At 39.9% G+C, this 18,302-nt stretch overlaps 1 protein-coding gene and 1 long non-coding RNA gene across 5 annotated transcripts in view; one reads left to right on the forward strand and one right to left on the reverse strand.

Annotated features, from left to right (window-relative positions):
- Nucleotides 1-425: 425 nt before the first annotated feature.
- Nucleotides 426-18,180, reverse strand: LOC148831793 (uncharacterized). Of its 4 annotated transcripts, none has more exons than XR_016091230.1 (5): nucleotides 18,105-18,180; nucleotides 11,866-11,974; nucleotides 7,081-7,332; nucleotides 3,905-5,074; nucleotides 426-1,846 (listed from the first exon to the last, which is right to left on the reverse strand). It is a non-coding gene; the product is annotated as an uncharacterized LOC148831793 (long non-coding RNA). The 4 variants fall into 4 exon arrangements; XR_016091229.1 differs by having other exon boundaries at nucleotides 3,024-5,074; XR_016091231.1 differs by lacking the exons at nucleotides 426-1,846; nucleotides 18,105-18,180 and adding exons at nucleotides 17,214-17,354; nucleotides 18,015-18,087 and having other exon boundaries at nucleotides 2,296-5,074.
- The window catches only part of cyp7b1 (cytochrome P450 family 7 subfamily B member 1), a 67,305-nt gene continuing 64,757 nt past the window's right edge, over nucleotides 15,755-18,302 (forward strand). Inside the window, exon 1 of the mRNA XM_088918052.1 lies at nucleotides 15,755-15,838. Coding sequence (XP_088774178.1) covers nucleotides 15,756-15,838 — 83 coding nt within the window. The 5' untranslated portion in view covers nucleotide 15,755. The remainder of the gene's footprint in view (nucleotides 15,839-18,302) is intronic.

Below are 18,302 nucleotides of genomic sequence, written 5' to 3' on the forward strand. Positions count from 1 at the left end.
GTGTAACTGATGCTGATAAATAGACCTCAAACCATTTTTATGGATAGTCAGAACAAATGAGTGAGAGGAAAGAGATATATTGGCAAAACTGCATTAGAGGCAAAGTGTTAGAACTGTACTGCATTTTCTGAGCAAGCCAGAAGTAAAAATAAGTATATATACGATATATATATTCAATTATGTTCCTAATCCTACATTCCTACAGTCATCCTTATGTCAAATTGAATACCGTTTTTTCTAATATATCATTTCTAAATATGTGCCCCTACAACAGCTATTTATTCCATTTATTTGTATATTATTTCATGTTTTAAAGGAATTGAGAAGACTGCCTTCCTGACATTGACATGATTAAATGATGTCAACTGAGAGATGACACTGCCAGAAGATTTAAGCATCAGCTAGATCTAGGTTGCTGTTTTTAAAGGAATTTATTTGTCATACTCTGGAAATGATCTACAGAAAGGCCAATGTGCTGCACTTTGTTTTAAAATTTAACAGAGGCCTGGTTTATTTATTAAAATACTTGAACAATCCAGAAGTATTAATACACAGAAAGATACAGTATATACTGGGATAATGATGTGTTTGACCCCAATGCTCTGACTTTCGGAACAAATGGGAGTTCAGTGAAAACATATCATTCTTTTTTTTTGTTCAAAAATGCAAATGAATACAACATGGATTTGTAAGTAAACTACTGTGTATTCAAAGAAACCAGAACAGCATTGTCTTTTTACGCATTATGTAATCCAAAACAGGAGATGTTTATTTAGAAAATATTGTTGTTGATTACTTTGTAAGTAAATGGCTCAAAATAAATCTGAAATAAACAGTTCACTGTTAATTGCACTGTTTTACTGAAAACATCTGTTGATAAGATTTTTAAAAAATATGTATTTCCAGTAAATCTCTTTGCAAGACACACATGTTCCTGTAATTTCCAAATCTAAACTAATGTTCTTCTCAGGAAAGTTGCATTGCCTTGAACCACCTAAAGGCAACCAAGTGAAGCTAATCATGTACTATATCTAGGTGCTAACTTGTCTGTCTCCAAGTGCGTCCACATGGAAACTCTTTCTCTTTTCATCTTTCGCTATTTTGAATGCTTCAATGTTAGTTTTGGGGATCTTAAAATGTAGTTATGATTGTTTTTCACCACCCAAATAAATGAATGCTATGCAGACTTATTCGATCCTCTGTTGCATTTTCAGTAGATAGTGCCCTCTATCACACTGTTAAACAATGCATAAAAAATGCTCCAGAGTTTCTTAACACAAATGTCCTGGTTATGTTTCAGTTGAGACAAAAAGGCATTGCTGTGTAATTGAATTTTAATGAATTAATGAAGATAACAGCTCTTGAAACCCAACCTGTTGTTGGTGTTAATCTTTACTTTAAATCTGAAACAAATGTTTAAAAAATTAGGTTTAGGCAAGTTTAGAACTTTTTCAATTTGTCTAGTGAGTGCAGGGGTAGAAGCAGTGCCAATAATAATTTGAGAACAACTTAATAAAAACGATTTCTTGAGCAATTTGCAGGAACCTTTTCCTCGTTTTCTTCGCATGTTATGTGTTTTGGTTTTGTTCTGCCTGCGAAGAGCCGCCTGTCAAGTGCAAAATTGCCACAGATTTGTTTTTACTCCCCTTTGGGGAGAACCTTCAAAAAATAACATCTGAATTTAAAATGTTTTCATTAACATTTTTATCTAACAAAATTTTTTCGCTTCATCTGTTATACGTAATGCTACAGAAACGTCTTGGGAATTGAAGGCCTGAAGATGAAATTCGGCATCAAGGCGGTGTGGTCGTCCTATGACTCTCTCTAGAGGTTTCTCTGAATCAATCTAGAATCAACAAACAGTTCAGTTAATTAATGAGCACACCATAAGGGAGCTTTTTTAAACAATGTTGACTGTTTTAGCCTCAAGTCTAATAACACTAAAAGTTACCGCTGGTTTGAAGGAGGTGACTCTGAGGTTATCCCTAGGCATTCACTGCTCACATTAGTTGTTTTCTACAGCTTTTGCAGCTCTTTTACTCTGTTGGGAGTATCCTAATTTTCTAAATTACTTTTTAAGTACTGTTTCTCTGAGGCAGTAACCTGCTGAGAGGCAGGTCTTTTCAAATCTTATTCACAGGAGGAATATTTTAAAAAATAAGCATTTGTCCCCATTGTTTATTACTGCCAGCAGCATGCAATTTAATACTATTATAATTAAGTTCCCCTTCCCAACTGAACACTCTTTTATGCATCAGCACACATCAGAAAAATTAAAGGGTCAGGGGGGACAGACATTCCTCCGAACACTGTTGTGACACTCACATAGAGGATGTGATAACTAGGTGCACCACATACCAAAATTAAAATATTACATCCACACCTAGTGCGCAATGTTTGCTTAATTACAAATTATGCTTCACTCATTTATTAACATACAATGTCGACGTGGAGAAAGTACTGTATATCCAAACTTTTCCAGGATATGGTAAGGTTAATACTGTTTGTTCTGGGAGAATGTTGTTCCAAGGAAAGGAAAAAGCAGAACTTTGGCTTTAGGGTTTAAAATGCTTGGACAAACATAAGACATCTCCAGCACATGCACAGAAAAACAGTCAATGTAAACATTTTGTTTGGCCTAAGCCCTTTTCAGTTTCTGCAGAACAGAGCTTGTGTTGTCCATTAAATCCAAATTTATTATAATGGATAACAAGACTTGCCTTTCCTAGCACCTCAGTTGTTGTTTTTCCTTGATCATGTGTTTACCTTCTATTTGATAGTTTTGGTGAGGTGTGTAGTTATACAGGTACACCTGAAGATCAATATATTTCTTTTTGCTGTTCTACTTTAAAAAAATTCATCTCTCTTGCCTTATGCTGCTTCCCTAGGTGCTGTCTTCAGGAACACATTGTATTCCAGTGGACGTACGTGTGTGAGTCTGCTTGTTCTTTTGCTTTGCCCACCCTCTCTGTTGACTCTTATTATCTCTTATTACCTCAGGAACAAGTAATAAGATCAATTACTTATGTGTCAGAAGGCCTCACACCTGAAGAAGGCTGAAGAAGGCTCCACAGCTGAAATGTTGTGTTTTCTTTCTTCTCTTTTCAGCATGGAATAAACCTATTACTTGTTCCTTTGCAGCCTACGCATGCTGACGCAGCTGCCCACCTGAACCTCTTATTACGCCAGCTGTGTTGCTGTTTTTTGCTTTCAGAATAATACAGTGCACTACTTTATTTTTAAAGCAACCCCAATCATTTTTTGGTTAAAAGGATCTAAGCTATGACAGTTTAGGCAGTTGATTTTAAAAAAAATTAAAAGTAATAGATTTTTAAAACTCAATTATTTCTGTTTCTCTTTTAAAACCCAGATTTGTTGCTTTAAATTGGCTCAGTACATCACATTTTCAACACATTTGCACTGTAAAATAAATGGAGTTCCTTCAGGGTATGACTTGATGAGCATTAACAAAAAATAATGAATGAAAATGTGAAAGTGTCGGGTAATTGCACCACAGCTTAATCATTTTAATTTACTATTTTTGGTTTAATTAAATAAAGGTTGTAAAGAATTAATGGTCTTACAAAAGCAGGCTTAAAATCAAAGGAGAAATCAAAAGGAGATCTTTGAAATATCTGTGGATATTAATAGCATGCAAGGGATTCTCACAGATCATGATAATCTGCGTTCTAACAAAGGAACACAAACTCCACCAAAAAACAGTTATCTCTATCCAAACTACATTCGTGGGAAGAATGAATATACTATGATCATTTGGTGATGAGATTGTGACTACAAATTCAGTTGTTTTTAAAACAATATTCATGTCAAGCATCAGGCAATTATCATCAATATTTATAGATCAAAAATGAGAGAATGTAGTCAGACTCCTCAGCCCACTGACCTTCAAGTCACTCTTGTTTAACCTGTCACAGGCTCAGCACCTGTAGAAGGAGAGATGCATCCTTCACTGACAGCGCTGCCTGACTGCAGGCAGGTCTGCAGGAGGACACAGAGACTGCTGTGTCACTAAAATCCAAGAGAACCCCTAGTGGTCCATCTTGATAGCACTCAGCCAGTCATGCACTCTTGGACGGTCCCTGTCACAGCCATCAAGTGAAGTCAAGAACCCTTGACCTCAGAGCTCGACTTAATGCTTTTGCTGGTTCAGCCAGGTGGAGAGACCACACCCGGGACCATTTTTAATGGACTCTGTGGAATTTATTAAATGATGAGAACAGTGGATTCATGCACTGAAAGCATCCCCAACGTGCCACTTTGGCCCCAATGAATTTCTGTAGTTTAATTTCCATCTACGAGAAAGACTTTTCCAAAGCACCCGTTTTGCCGCTGTTGAGCGTGGGATAAAACTAGATTAAAATAACCATCACATCTTCAGACTGATATTACTGACAACCAATTGGGTGAGTGTGAGGCTCAGCTTTCTTGGCTTGAAAGACAACAGCCAGAGCAACAGGAAGCCCAGTACAGTACTTCATCAGGTACAGTACTTGTATTCTTGGCAGGAGATGCACCTGTTCACCTTCTAATGTCCTAGCTCTTTCAATGGAGCCTGCAGTGTGAAAAGAAGCAGACAGTGTGAAACAGAAGTAGACTGCCATACAAGTACAGAGGATACCTGTACTCTGGCCTCTTTGCTCCTGCAGTAATGCAGAAAGAGTAGCTGGCAAGTAAGTTAATTTTAATTAGTGATTCCTAACTGGAAGACCTTGAAGAAAGAAATAATAATTGGAAATTCTGTTTTTTTGCTTATGATAAATTTGTTATTTACATGCTTAAAATCAGTCAAAACTGAATCAATCCCCAAACATTCCAAACTACAGATGAATCTGTGTTGCACTAAGTAGCCTGATCATACTTCATTTACCAGCACCTATACTAGTGCACGGAGATTGTGATGGAAGAGATCCCAGATTCCTGATCCAAAAGCAAGGTCCCATCTGCTTTGTTCATGCCACAGCATTTGTCAAAATAGAATAGATAATGGGTCTGGCATCCTGAACAAAATCTCCAAAGAAACTTCATTTGTCCGTTTTTGGCAGGCCTCGGTCACCTTTGGGAAATCAGTACAAAAGTTTGACTTCAAAAACACAAATACAAAACAGTTGTTTTATCTGCTTAATCAGAATAATTTCAATTCATTTTAATTAAATTACAGCGCTGATAGCTACTCTTCATTTTTGCTTCTGTCTGTGTTACTACTGCTTAGGTTCTCTAACAAATGTCTGTTAAATGTGCTGTAGCGTTCTAAAATGCCCTCAGATCAATAACCTGTTCCAGAACAGCCAAGATAAAAAATAACAACTGGGAACAAATAAACCAACTTTAGAAAATGCATCCCTCTTTGGCAGACACATGCACACGGTTACCTCCATCTATATGGGTCACGAACCATTCCCAGCTGTTAGATAGAGTCAGCTGCGCATTTCTGTGCTCATCAACATCTGCTTCACAAAAACAGTATCCAGCTTTTAGTGCGCAAATGGAGGTGGTACCATATGCCAGCAAGCCACTTAGTTTATGCCTTGGGAGCCACATTTACACTAGTTGAAGTAACAATGAAGTAAAACGAATTTAAATGTTAAGTGAGACTCTGCTGCTTTGGTGTTCACTTGGGCCATTGAAGATCTGTAGAGATGCCTCTTTTCACAATTGTGTGGCAGAAGCTGCTGAGGTATTTCATTATTAATATTGTTGCAAAAATGCCTTGCTGAGCAGACTCTTTCCCTTTCAAATGATATTGTGTATCAAAATGTGTCTAATCCCTTCCAAATTAAAAACATTATTGTCTGTACATTGCAAACTTTCATGTATTCAAACTAACACCAGCTACCCCTGCATTCAGTTGCATTACATCACATGACCCATTGTATTACTTTTTTGAAGACAAGTTGAGCAATTCAGACACTCAGATGAAGGGATACCAGGTTCTTGCTTTTTTCTTTCTCCTTTTTCCTGGGTTGGTGATGTTAACAGCAAGTGCACATGAACTTACAAAGGGACACAAATCTAACATGAAACAAAATTTCACATTCTCAAAAATAACTATGGCAAAACTCCAAAGACAAGTAGATGTGGGAGTTTCAAATCCCATGAGTGCGTGTGTGTACACAAACTATAAGGGACATACATGAATCCCAATTCAGTTGTTGAATTCAGTCCCTTGAAGGGTGTTTAATAACCCACTTGAAAACACTATCAAACTACAGGAAAAATAAAGCCATCTGAAGTTATGATCAAATTAACGTAGTTTTACTAAGATGTACAGTAATAAATTCTGCATTATAAGTAGTGTGCATTTACAATTTTCATTTTTCACTTTGCGCTTTATTTTTTCAGCACTATGCTAACACTAAAAGTCCAGAGTAATGACTCTTTTAATTTGGTCATTTTTGGTCAATTGCAAAATGCAGAGGAATTATTTTTCTGTTGCAATAACTGTTGGCGCAGTGTGTATGTTTGTCACAGGGTGATTTCTGTTAATGCTGTTCCACATGAATGGAACAAGAAGAAGCCTCAAGGTTATGATTGAGGACTCCATGTAACAAGCTGATGTTAAAGGTTTTAGAACCATTGGCATTCATCCTTGACCGAACATTGTAAAAATGAAAGGTCAGGAACCACAGGAGTCCGCTCTTTTAAAAATAGGTGCCTTTTTGTTCTTCCATTTCTGAAATTAATTTCCATTTGCTTCTGATAAACAGTTGATTCAGGCAGATTCTGTTTTTATGCTCATAGCTCAATTGTTTTACAAATTTCTGTGTTTACCTGATGCATGTTATGTACTGTACATGTTTTCTACTGTATGTCATCTTAATTCAATGCAGCCTGTACTATTTCTTGTAAACAGATGAGCAGGTGTTTCTACAGCTGCTCTGCTAAATAGTAAGAGTGGTGAGTTTATTTAACTGCATACACATTGTAACTAGTTGGGGAAAAAAAGGTTTGACTGTAGCCATGGGAGGGCGCTGACACTAAAATGAATTGTCTTTGGCAACTAAATTCCTTTCTTCTACAAGGAAGAAACCAACAGCAAAAGCACAAAAAATGGACACTCACATGAAATCCTAAAATAATCTCAACTGCAAATTACTTCCTGTACAGTAATTACAGTAGGAGACTCCTGTAGAGGAGAACCTCAGTTGGCTGTCTTCTTTTACATGTTTAAGAGCTCCAAGGAAGTTGGCATGGCACTGAACCCAACTCTCTGGGCAAGTGGACACCCCAAGGACAGCATGCTTTCTGACCCTTCTTCTCAGGATGGTTAACCTCAAGCCCACGTGCTCCGGGTGAAGCCCCAGTCCTGTAAATCTGAAAAGTGAGGAGGGCAGAACAGAGGGTGAGGGCAGCCCAGTATTGGTTAGCCTTCTCCTTCCCAGTCAGTCTTCTTGGCAATCAGACCAAGCACACAGTAGAGCCGCACTGGGTGAGCAGGCAGGGTGAACTAGCCTCAGCTCCAGCTGGTAGGCAAAACACAGGTCCGGCTGTGAGTCTGCAACATGCCCATTCACGTTACCCGAGATACAACTCCTCTTGACGGCTTGAACAAATTACCACCATAAAACTCCGCCTCCAGCAAGGAACCTACCCCTGTTGGAAGATGTGAGGAAAGTGCAGAGAGACGCTACCCAAAAAGAGGCCAGTGGGGTACAGAAGAACCTACCACCCTAAATAGATGCCCAGCAGGAGTTAGCCCACACCCAAATGAAGTCTTTACATGAGCGGCTCAAGGTTTTTTAAGTCAATTTAAGTCAATCCTTCGGGCAAACAGCCTGACCAGACACTTTCTATTGGGTGGGCAAGCTGGACAAACCATTGGTCTTTGATCCAACTGGTCGGCTAAACACCTGTGAAACCTATCCTGCAGAGAAGCTACAGTGCCCTCTAGCCAAATTACCTGTCCTGACCTGTGGGAGGGTGGCTCTATTACACTTGGCATTAGCATGTATAACACAGCACTGGGAAGCCCGCACAAATAATTAGTTAAAAAAATACCAAGAAAGGCTCAATCATGTTTCTGTATTGTTGTGATATTCATATATCTATCTATACTCTACTATATACAGTACCTATAGCATAAGCCTATCAAATATAAGAAAATCCAAACCCACTCTCTGACCATTCCTTTCCCTAATGTATTTTTCAGTCTGTCACCCACCTATCACCTTTGGTGACATGTTTCAACAGTACCATATTAACCCAGTATTTTCAAAACAGACTGGTTACAAATTTGTGGCTGTGTTTCAGCTTTACCCTTGAACACAGCATTCCAGTGTCCTCTGGTAAGGTACCGTTCCATGACATTAGCATTTCGATCCATAATTCATGACTGAAGTCTGTGTTTTTTGTATGGGCAAACAAAATCTCAAAGCTTTCTTCTCTTAGAGCTCCTTTTCATTCTGCAGACATGCTGAGGATTCTCTAGCAGGCTCACTGCTGCCCTGGCTTGTCAGCCACCGCAATGATAAAACAGACCCCCACAATCAGGCTCGATTAATTAATAGTTTACTCTCCTGTCAGAGGGTAGCCCTGCTGTGATGTTCATGGCTTTCCCAGCACACTTACCAACATACTGAGCTTCCTCTGCTCATAACAAACAGATTTGTCTCACCTATATCTCTACTCTCAGGCCACTGGTGGTGTGGTGTTTTTGGACACTTTCCCTGTTAACCCCCCCACCTATGCACACTTCTATACACGCTCTCTCTCACACACACACACACTCACTGACCCCCCTGAAGAACAGGTCTTTGAATTCACTTCAATAACTCCTCCAACAAATAAAGGGGCTCTTTGTGGAGCAATACAAAGACATTGAGACTTTAGAAGAACTCAGTTACGGATTCCATCCGCTTGATCCCAGCATGGTGGGAATTTTTATGGCATATATTTATTATTTTTAGCTATCCCAAGTGCACATGCTCTAAACACATGAAGTTCATGCAAATTCTTCAAAAGAGCTATTGGCACAAACAATTCGAAACAGAGAAAGGAATAGCAATGCATCAGTCTAACAGCTGTGTTACCACTTTGTAAACTGAACTTAATATTTCAGAAGCTGAACAAGTCAAGGGACGGCTCATTCCAGAAACGCAGGTTGCTGCAGTAGGTGGTGTTTGTGGGCCAGTAGGTGGCACTGTTTGTGCTAGACCAGAGTCTGCAAACCAATGTCCCACTTCGGGTGGCATGGTGGAGCAGTGTTAGCTTTGCTGTCTCGCAGTGCTGGAGCACTAGGGTTCAATTCCCAGGTGCTATTTGTGTGGAGTTTGTATGTTCTCCCTGTGTTTGTGGGAGTTTCCTCTAGTTACTCTGGTTTCCTTCCACAGTACAAAGAAGACTGGAAGGTTAATTGGCTTGTGGGAAAATGAACCCTGGTGTGTGTGATTGTCTCTGTGTGTGCCCTGCAATGGCCTCATGTTGGGAAAGAGTGAAATATCACATTGGTTTGTTTGGTGTATGTATAGAGTTGTAATCGTGAAGAGATTGCTGCAAATTCTCTTTCATTACCTAGTAAAATGCTGCAATTCGATGCCTGATTGATTTGTAAACAAATTATTTTGTATTTTGTTCTGTATTTCTGGGTATACAAATTACAACAGTATAGTCTACATTTTTTGTTTGTTTTGCAGCACTCCAGTAAGGTGTGGCTTACTGGAATAAGAAAGAACCAAGCTTTGAAGAAATTTATAGTTAAGCTGTTTGAGTAAACTCAAAATTGATTTCTACAGTAGCTGCTACTACAGAAATGACCCTTTGTGTTTCTTTCAGGGGGCTCACAACTTCCCAAAAACACAACTGAATTTAACCCTTAATCCCTGAGACTTTCTTTGTGGATTTAGCTTAACCATTCTATAGCAGAGCATCAGTTTGTTTTTGTCTGTTAACCACACAGTCGTGTAAAAAAAAAGCAACATGATGCTTTTGATGAACATTAGAATTAAAGTCAGTGTGACTCTCGGAGTCACAATGCTTTATTAATATGCTGGTAATGACTGCCTCTGTGAAATACAATTAACCCATTTTGGACCAATTAAGAAACAGATCTATATTGTGCCCGCAGTATTACAGCTCAGTACGCAGGAAAGGTGATAACGATGGTTTAATTAAATATGGGAGCAAAAGGTCCCAAAATGAAGCTTACAGCTAACCAAGCAGCAGTCATTTCGTGACTGTACAGACAAGGCACATTATTGTCCTCTGCTTATGCATGGTTCAGTCTACATTGCTCAGTGGTTTCCTTGGGGCTAAATGATTCTCATTAATCAGCAAATAGTCAGAAAGTGGATTTCTGCACAGCTGTAGGATACGATTTAACAAGAAAATCTTAATGGCAATGATGTGCTTGTGTCAGACTGCATTTAAATATGTGTGATATGTTGTTAGCAATAATTATCTTCTGTGACTCAGAAAAGTATGGCAATACCTAAAATGAAAAAGAAAGAAGGCATTAACATGTTCTACCCATGACAGTATTCTGTATAGTTTATCCATGACTTTTATTAGTCATTAATTTTAAGGTTAGGGATATAATATCTAGTTATTGTTTTGGAAGTGCTGAAGAGCACATTTTAAAAATACATAAATATTGAAGCTTCTGCCACAGAGATGAAGGTGGAATTTAGAAGTTGTTCATGTTCCTTATTTTTTCTCAGATAAGGCTGGTAAAAGATCTGCTGCCACCCACAAAGAGACACCTTAGATTTGACTCCCCTCAGCGGTTTACTGCTTACAGTGAGATCCTTAGGTGTACAGCTGCTGCAGAAAGTAGCCAAACATATAATCAGTGTGGCAGTCATGGAGAAATGTTTCCTGGGCTAATGCTGAAGTTATGTAATACTTAAGTGTTTTATGCAACCAACCCCCGAGGTTCTAAATAAAATTAGGTGTTATGAGGAAGGTGATACACTATACACTGTCATCTGTCTCCTGACTAAAAGGAAAGCTAAATAATCATACCCACTGGCAATATTAAGGCTGCAATTACATTTTGCAGTGCATAAGCTCAAAGACATAAGAAAGCAACAGAACGTGCTCAAAAGGGCCCATTGACTCTCACCCACAGAAAAAGACCCGGACCACAAAACCACATGACAAGAGTCATCTAGCACACAAGCCCTGCGAAATCAAGGATGCCCTTTGTCTTTTTGCTTCTCTCATGGTACACGCTGTCACAGTGTTGAAATGCACAATTTTATAAAGCCTTTGTCTTACACAGAGTTCAAAAAAGCTGAATATGCTCCAGAAAACCACAGAAAATAAGGCTCTTAGTTTTGGACGCGTCTCCAGCAGCAGTGTGAAGAAAATTAATTTGATCTATTTTGCAGGCAGATAAGAGTCCTTCCTAAAGCTTGATCTGTATTTGTATTTATTTGTTTTCTTTTATTTTATCCATAGGTTCTTAAAACGTTTTCACAGCTCCACATTTCAGCAAAACTGCTTAAATTCTTTTAATCTCAATAGAAAATTAGCTACTGTATATCACAGCTGATATTATACATTTCATGAACAGGTACTCTAATCCATCCATTAGCTCTTACATAGTGTAGGTAAGGAGGTGACTGTAATGAAAAGACCTGCACTGGAATGCTAAATAGATTTGTATTTTAATTTACAAGTTAATATTTGAACTCCTAAATTGAAGCATAATTCTTGGGTACTGTACATCCATTCTTTTTCTAACCACTTTATGCAATACAGGGTGGCGGGTGAGCCAGTGCCTATCTTGGCAAGCAGCAGTTGCAAGACAGGATACACACTGGACAGGGAACCAGTCCATCACAGCAGGTTATACATATAGGAGAAAATTATACTGAAGATTAGAATGTTTTGGCAAAAAAGACTTACCTGTCCACTACACTCTTATTATCCTGTTAGTAAAACCCCAGTCCACCACATGGTTTGTGTATTTCCTTAAGTCTTAGACAGGTGGACCTCTTCCAGGTTAGAGGGTAGCCTTAGAAAGAAAGGTTAAGAAGTTATAAAATGTTTATCCGTCTCCTTTCGCTGACTTGAAAAGCTGTTGCATGGAGACGAGGGGGTGTGGTGTGTCTGAAGGTCAACAGTTGGGTGTACCTAGACAGGTAGAGAGAAACCTGACAGGAAGAAAATTTGAAAAATCTATTTTTTAGTTTTCTGGAGATAAAATTGTTGTATTTTCATGAATAGGCTATGGTCTTATAAGGAGAAGGATACTCCTGTGCCTTGCAATGCACCTAGCAGGACTGACATGTTCTTGAAGATTTGAGGTAAGTTTGTTAAAAACATAATAAGCATTTTTAATCACGTCTCTAAGTTAATTCTTTACTGTGCTTGTTGTTAGTCATTATAAAAATGACGGTGATTGGTAATCCATTGTCTAGGGTATTTTACATGATGGGTAGTGTAACAATTGAACAGAGAGAAGAGTTCCCTTCCCCTGCATGACTCTGTATTCGTTACACAGTAATGGCATGGAAGTCTATCACAGTCTTTATCACACAACAAAAATTAAGTTCTCTGTAAACACAGAAATGTGTGTATACCCAGTGCACAGTCCAAGGAAATCATCGAGTATTGTAGATTATGCTTTTTGAAAGTGACCTATTTCTGTTATGTTTGTAATTAGATTTAGGATACGAGTTTAAATGCACTTGCAAGATTACAGTGATTCCCCTATAGTCCCCCTTGCAGAGTCGACACTGTAGGAAGACAGGCAGGAGAGGGAACTGCAGTTGGCAACATTAAACGGGTGTGCTATTCTCGGAAAGGGGGACGTGGAGAGCAGAAACGGCTACTGTTGTGTTGTGCACCACGAGGTGGTATGAAAAAATAGTGAGAGGAGACCCTTAGACCTGGAGAACAATATCTTGCTCCTCTGTATACATGTACGGTATATGGTTGGATTGACAAACTTGAACTTGAACTTTTTATAGAGAGCAGGGGGAGGGAAAGTGAGTTTCCAAAAAGGAGAAAAAGGTCAAAGTTCAGAGGGTGCCTGGACAGAACAGACAACCCCTACACCTCCCTGTCTCCCTCGCCCCAAGGGTGGCTTTGAACCCCCGGAAGTGGGATGGGAGCATTCTCTGTCGACGGGGGTGTTACGAACACGGACTGAGATCCGTGTCAGGTCTTGTAGTAGACCCTATGCGATGCGGTAAGAGCTGGAGAAAACAGGAGGCGTGGTAAAAGGAAACACACAGGGGTTTAATAGTGCACAAAATAATAGTGACAGTCCGTGAGACAGTGTACGGGGGAGACAAAGAATGGCATCCAAATCCTAATGGGTCCAAAGGCAGGTCAGGGGACAGTGTTGGAGTTCAGCGGCGAGTAATCCATCCTGGGACGCTACAAGGTTAAAATCCCCGGGAAGGGGAAAAACACAGACTAAACACAGAGGTCCAAGGGTGACGGGGTGAGATCCTCCTCACCCCAGGCTCAGGAAGCGGGAGGTGTCGGGCATGAGGTCTTTGCCCTCAGGAGATGGACGTAGGGTTTACTGGTGCCAGGCGGGCCTCGCGACATCCTTACCCTAATGATGAGCCCCGAGGACTGGAGGAGCTAGTCTTTAAATAATACACCTAAGAGGGTACACCTGGGAAGGGTGGGGCCTCTCCTTCATCAGCAGGGGTCGGGATCGATGGTGCCTCTTCCTTGGCGGCCAGCTCAGGATGGCAAGCGCAGTTCTGGGAGCAGGCTTGGAATTGTAACAGCTTGTAACAGGTGGGGCACAACAGTCTGCCTCCCACAGCTCACAGAGCCTGCAGTGGGCACAGCCTGCACAAGGTTGTCCCCGTCAGGGCATCTGCTCTCTGCAGACACGCACCGGCTTGGTGTTGCACAGAGTACTGGTACAGTATTACAGAAGTATCTTGATCTACCAGGCTACCTACCCCTCCATTTTCTTTAAATACATAAGCCAGAGCAACACCGAGTGGTCGGTGTAGATGGTGAATGGGAGACCACACAGGTAGTGCATGAAGTGTTCCAATGTGTTCACCACAGCCAACAGCTCCTATCTAGTGACACAGCAGTTGTGCTCTCCTTTGGCGTTGGCCAGTTTCACGCCACAGTCACCATATCTTCCTCTGTGGCGAATCCAGCCCCATTCAAACGGTAGCATAGGAACTAGACTTTTGCGGCAAGGCATTTGGCTTCTCAGGGTGCAACTAAAGGCTCGTTGCTACTATTTTCTCTAACACCTGGCAGAGAACATGGAGGGCATCCTAGAAAGAGCAAATTTGGACCAGATCAGATGATCTAGATACACGAGGCCTTCCTTAACAGCTTGATTTCACCCCTGGCAGCACCTTCAGGTTTTCACAGCTCACGCCAGAGAACCTTGCTTTGCTTTTTCCACTCGTAAGAGGTCGCAGTGATTCCCTCTTAAAGGGGAACTGCAGCCCCTATTTCTCTGCCCAGTTATTAAATTCTCTGACATTATAAAAAAAAATCTACAAATTTCAAATTAAGCACAAAATCATAAACTTTGTGAAAGCAATGCAAGTCGCCATGTTGTCACAAACTTCCCTTCAAGTTCACACCAATCACAATGTGATGTGGCCCTTCCTGGTCGCTAGTCACTGTAAGAACGAAGGTAATGTACAGTACAGTAAGTACTGGTTGTGCAGCAGTCATTTCACCACAGAAATGTTCCAATGTGATCTGCATGCAGAGTTAAATAAGCAGCATTTATCAGCAAAGCTGTCTTGAAATGGAAAGCAATTTTTTGTCTACTTTGTGACGCAAATTGGAAGTTTTACAAGTTACTGCGTACATTTTACTTTCATTGCGGTTTTTGAAATGCACTCATCAACGCTGACTCTTTCTAACCTCGAAATATGAAAATAGCGAGGCAGTTCAACTTTAATTCCCCTTGCAGAGCTGGTGGTGTAGGAAGAAAGACAGGAGAAGAAACTGCAGCTCACCGTCTTTATTACTCTTTTCGCACGGAGAGGAGAAACGGTTACTACTGCGCAGCATGGGGAAGCGCGAAGAAAGAGACAGGAGCTTAGGGGGTCCCTTTTATAGAGGGCGGGGGGACGTGAGCTTGCAAAAAAAGGGGGGAAATGTCAAAGTTCAAAGGGTACCTGGACAGACTGCTGCTGGGGTTAAACTCTAAAATGTGTAGGATACAAAACATAGGAAAGTTGCAAAGTCACTTATATTTTGTATAAATTCTGCCATAACTTTAAATTAATAGCTTTCAAATTTTTAAACATGTTTAACAACTACAAAAAGTCATTTTAGGCTCAGGCTCCTTCTTGAACGAAGAGTTCCAATACACTACATTTCTTAAAAGAATTAGCGAACACAAGAATGACGAATTAAGCAAATGACAATTTCTTGTACAATGCATAATGCTGAAACTGGAAAATGAATGATACTGTAGGGCAGTCACTTTTGTACACAAAGAATTTGGACTCTCCGTAATAAATCTAGTAAACTAAACGAAGTCATATACTCTCTAACGTCACGACGTACAGTGGCTTTATAATGGCAACATCTTCTATCAGGAAACTTACTGTAAGCTACTGCTAATGACAATTTGGGTGGCTCCACATAACAGTTTCCTAAACTTTTTTTTTTTTCTGTACAGAAAACCTCGGCTTTACAATAGAAAGGGACATTGAATGTGGCGAGCTGCAGCTATCAACTCGGCTGACAGTTCTCGATTGCTCCCAAGGCATCCGGAAATTGGAGTACTTGGGTACGCAGAAACTTCTTTTTTTAAGGCTTAATTTGAAGCAACAAGCAACATGGACCTGCTGGGAATTGCTCTGACAATGTGTCTCGTCTTTTTTTCCTTTTGCCTCTTCTGCACATTCCTCGGGAGGAAGAGGTAAGTGAAAGAAAAGTGATTTACTGCGCACTACTTTTTTTCTGGGAAAAAAAAACCATGAATGCTGTCGTCAAAGCGATTATCCTGCAGATAACCCGTGAAGCTTGAATCAAGTTGTTGCCTATTTCTGCCAGCAACAGAATCGTTAACTATTTATTTACTCGGTAGTTATATCGCCGAATGAGGCGATTTTTTTATTAAAATAAAAAGCTGAAGAAGTAACGAAGCATTCTCTTCGTACAGGTATTCGCAGGTTTTAAAAGTAAAAGGTATCGATGTGTAGACCGTAAAACTACAATTGGACGTTTTTCTGCTCTATTAGAATTTTATGCGAAGTTCAGTTTAACACAGTAAAGAGCAGCCGAGTCTCAGGCGAGTAGTTATTTGTCTGATTTAGACATATAATAGGAAACGCTTAGTATTTGGCAGCTCCTTCATCTTTTTCAGTGTATTTCAGACGTGTGGGCTGATTTTAATGGCATGGTACCTACCTCCAGTGGACCTTATCGATTGAGCAGAAAACCTCGTTATATTTATGAAGTCACTTAATAATAAAGTGAAGGTGAATTGAATGCCTGACCTCTCTGTTGTTGAAACACTAACAAAGTCTGCAATCTGTGGTTGTACTGTATCTAATGTTTGGTTGAAGCCCCAACTCATTTAAAGAGGGACTGCAACGCTATGTTTGTATTTCGGGGTTAGAAAGAATCGGCATTGATGAGCGCGTTTCAGAAGACAACGAAAGTAAAACGTACATCGTTATGTCCGCTCACTTACATAACTACATGAAGAAAATAAGAGACGGGGCTGCAGTTTGTGCGTCTTTAGCAGAGCTTTCTATGACGCATCAATAACTTTTAGATCGGTGCGCGCACACGCAAAATGAACAATGAAGTCAAACATATCCGACAAGCAACTAGTTCCTCCAACCACATACTGTATATGAGATACGAGATTTCACTTGGAAGAAATTCATACAGTACTTGGCCTTATTAGCTCCCAATCCACACTATCTGAGCCTGCTATGTACTGTTTCAAATTTTTCTATTTCTATTCAATTTTTCTGTTTCAAAGTGTCTCTGTCATTTTTCTCTGTCACAATAATATTTTCCTGACAACACTATGTACTGTAACTGGAATTCACTGCAGGACTTCCACCATCGTCTGCCATCTAGCTGGGGCCGCTGACACCCCCAAAAGTATTAATTAAAAGTATTAATTATCAAAAGAAATGATTTGATGATCCTTCAGTCTCCTTTTGAAGATATGCCTGGACTAAATCTGTCTTGGAGAAATGCTCACCCCCTGCTAACACTGCAAAAATGTCTTCAATATGAGGTAAAGGGTCACGGACACTGTGGGGTACAGTACTTACGGTGATCTTAAAGTCTCCACAAATGCACACATCGCCAGCGTTTCCTCTTTCCAGGACTGGAACTATTGGAGTTGCCCACTCACCCCATTCCGTTTTAGACAAGATTCTCCTTTCCTCAAAACGTTGTGATTCTGCCTTCGCCTCAGGACAAATCGCAAAAAACAAGTGGCCTTGTTATGTTCTAAACATAGAGACTTGTGAAAACATCTCTTTTAATTCAATACAAATACTGCTCTGGGCTTCGAGACGGTTTTGCTAACAAATACAATTGATTTGATAACTCTGCGTGTAGATCACGTTGGAACATTTCTGTGGTGAAATGTCTGCTGCACAAGCTGTGCTTATTTGCTCGTACATCGCATACAGTAGTCATTACAGTGACTAGTGAGCAGGAAGGGCTGCTTTGCATCGCAGTTCGCACAAACTCTTGCTCTTGTCTGTGGCGAGACCATTTGTTTGTGACAAAATGGAGACCATACAGTACTTTTACAAAGTTCATGATTTCTTGCTTAGTTTGGAATTTGTAAAATTATGGATCAATTTATTCTGTTACCAAGATTTAATAACCTGTCTGAGAAATTGGGACTGCATTTCCCCTTTAAATAAAACTTTATTTAAAACAAATTGCAAATAATAAGGTCTAAATGTTTTCCACTGTGTTTTGCCCTTCTTATGAAGATAGTGTAGTAGTTTAGCTGGTGTTAGTGCACTGACAGATAAGTAATCAAAGTCACAGTAATCAGTTGCATTGAACTTTGCACAGCAGCTGTTGGAACATAAAAAAAAAAAGTTTCAAACTACCTTATTGATCCCAGCACCTCATCCAGCCATTTCCTGAAGGATTCAAATGAGTAAAACATGAGTCAAAATGCATGGCTCGTATGGATTTACCTTTTCATCTAATTCCACATGAACTTCAGGCAACTGAATAACCCCCTTTTCATATCCAGTAGGTCGTACATTAACATTTATGTTTAGTGCGTATTTGGGTTACTGCACTGACTGTTTTAAGATTGCCCATTGTAAATACACAGTTAATCAATTGCAAAGCATTTCGCCACTCGACCTTTAGATCTGCCAATGATGCAG

The sequence above is a fragment of the Atractosteus spatula genome, chromosome 6 (assembly GCF_055471065.1).
Source record: "Atractosteus spatula isolate fAtrSpa1 chromosome 6, fAtrSpa1.hap1, whole genome shotgun sequence".
Taxonomy (NCBI): domain Eukaryota; kingdom Metazoa; phylum Chordata; class Actinopteri; order Semionotiformes; family Lepisosteidae; genus Atractosteus; species Atractosteus spatula.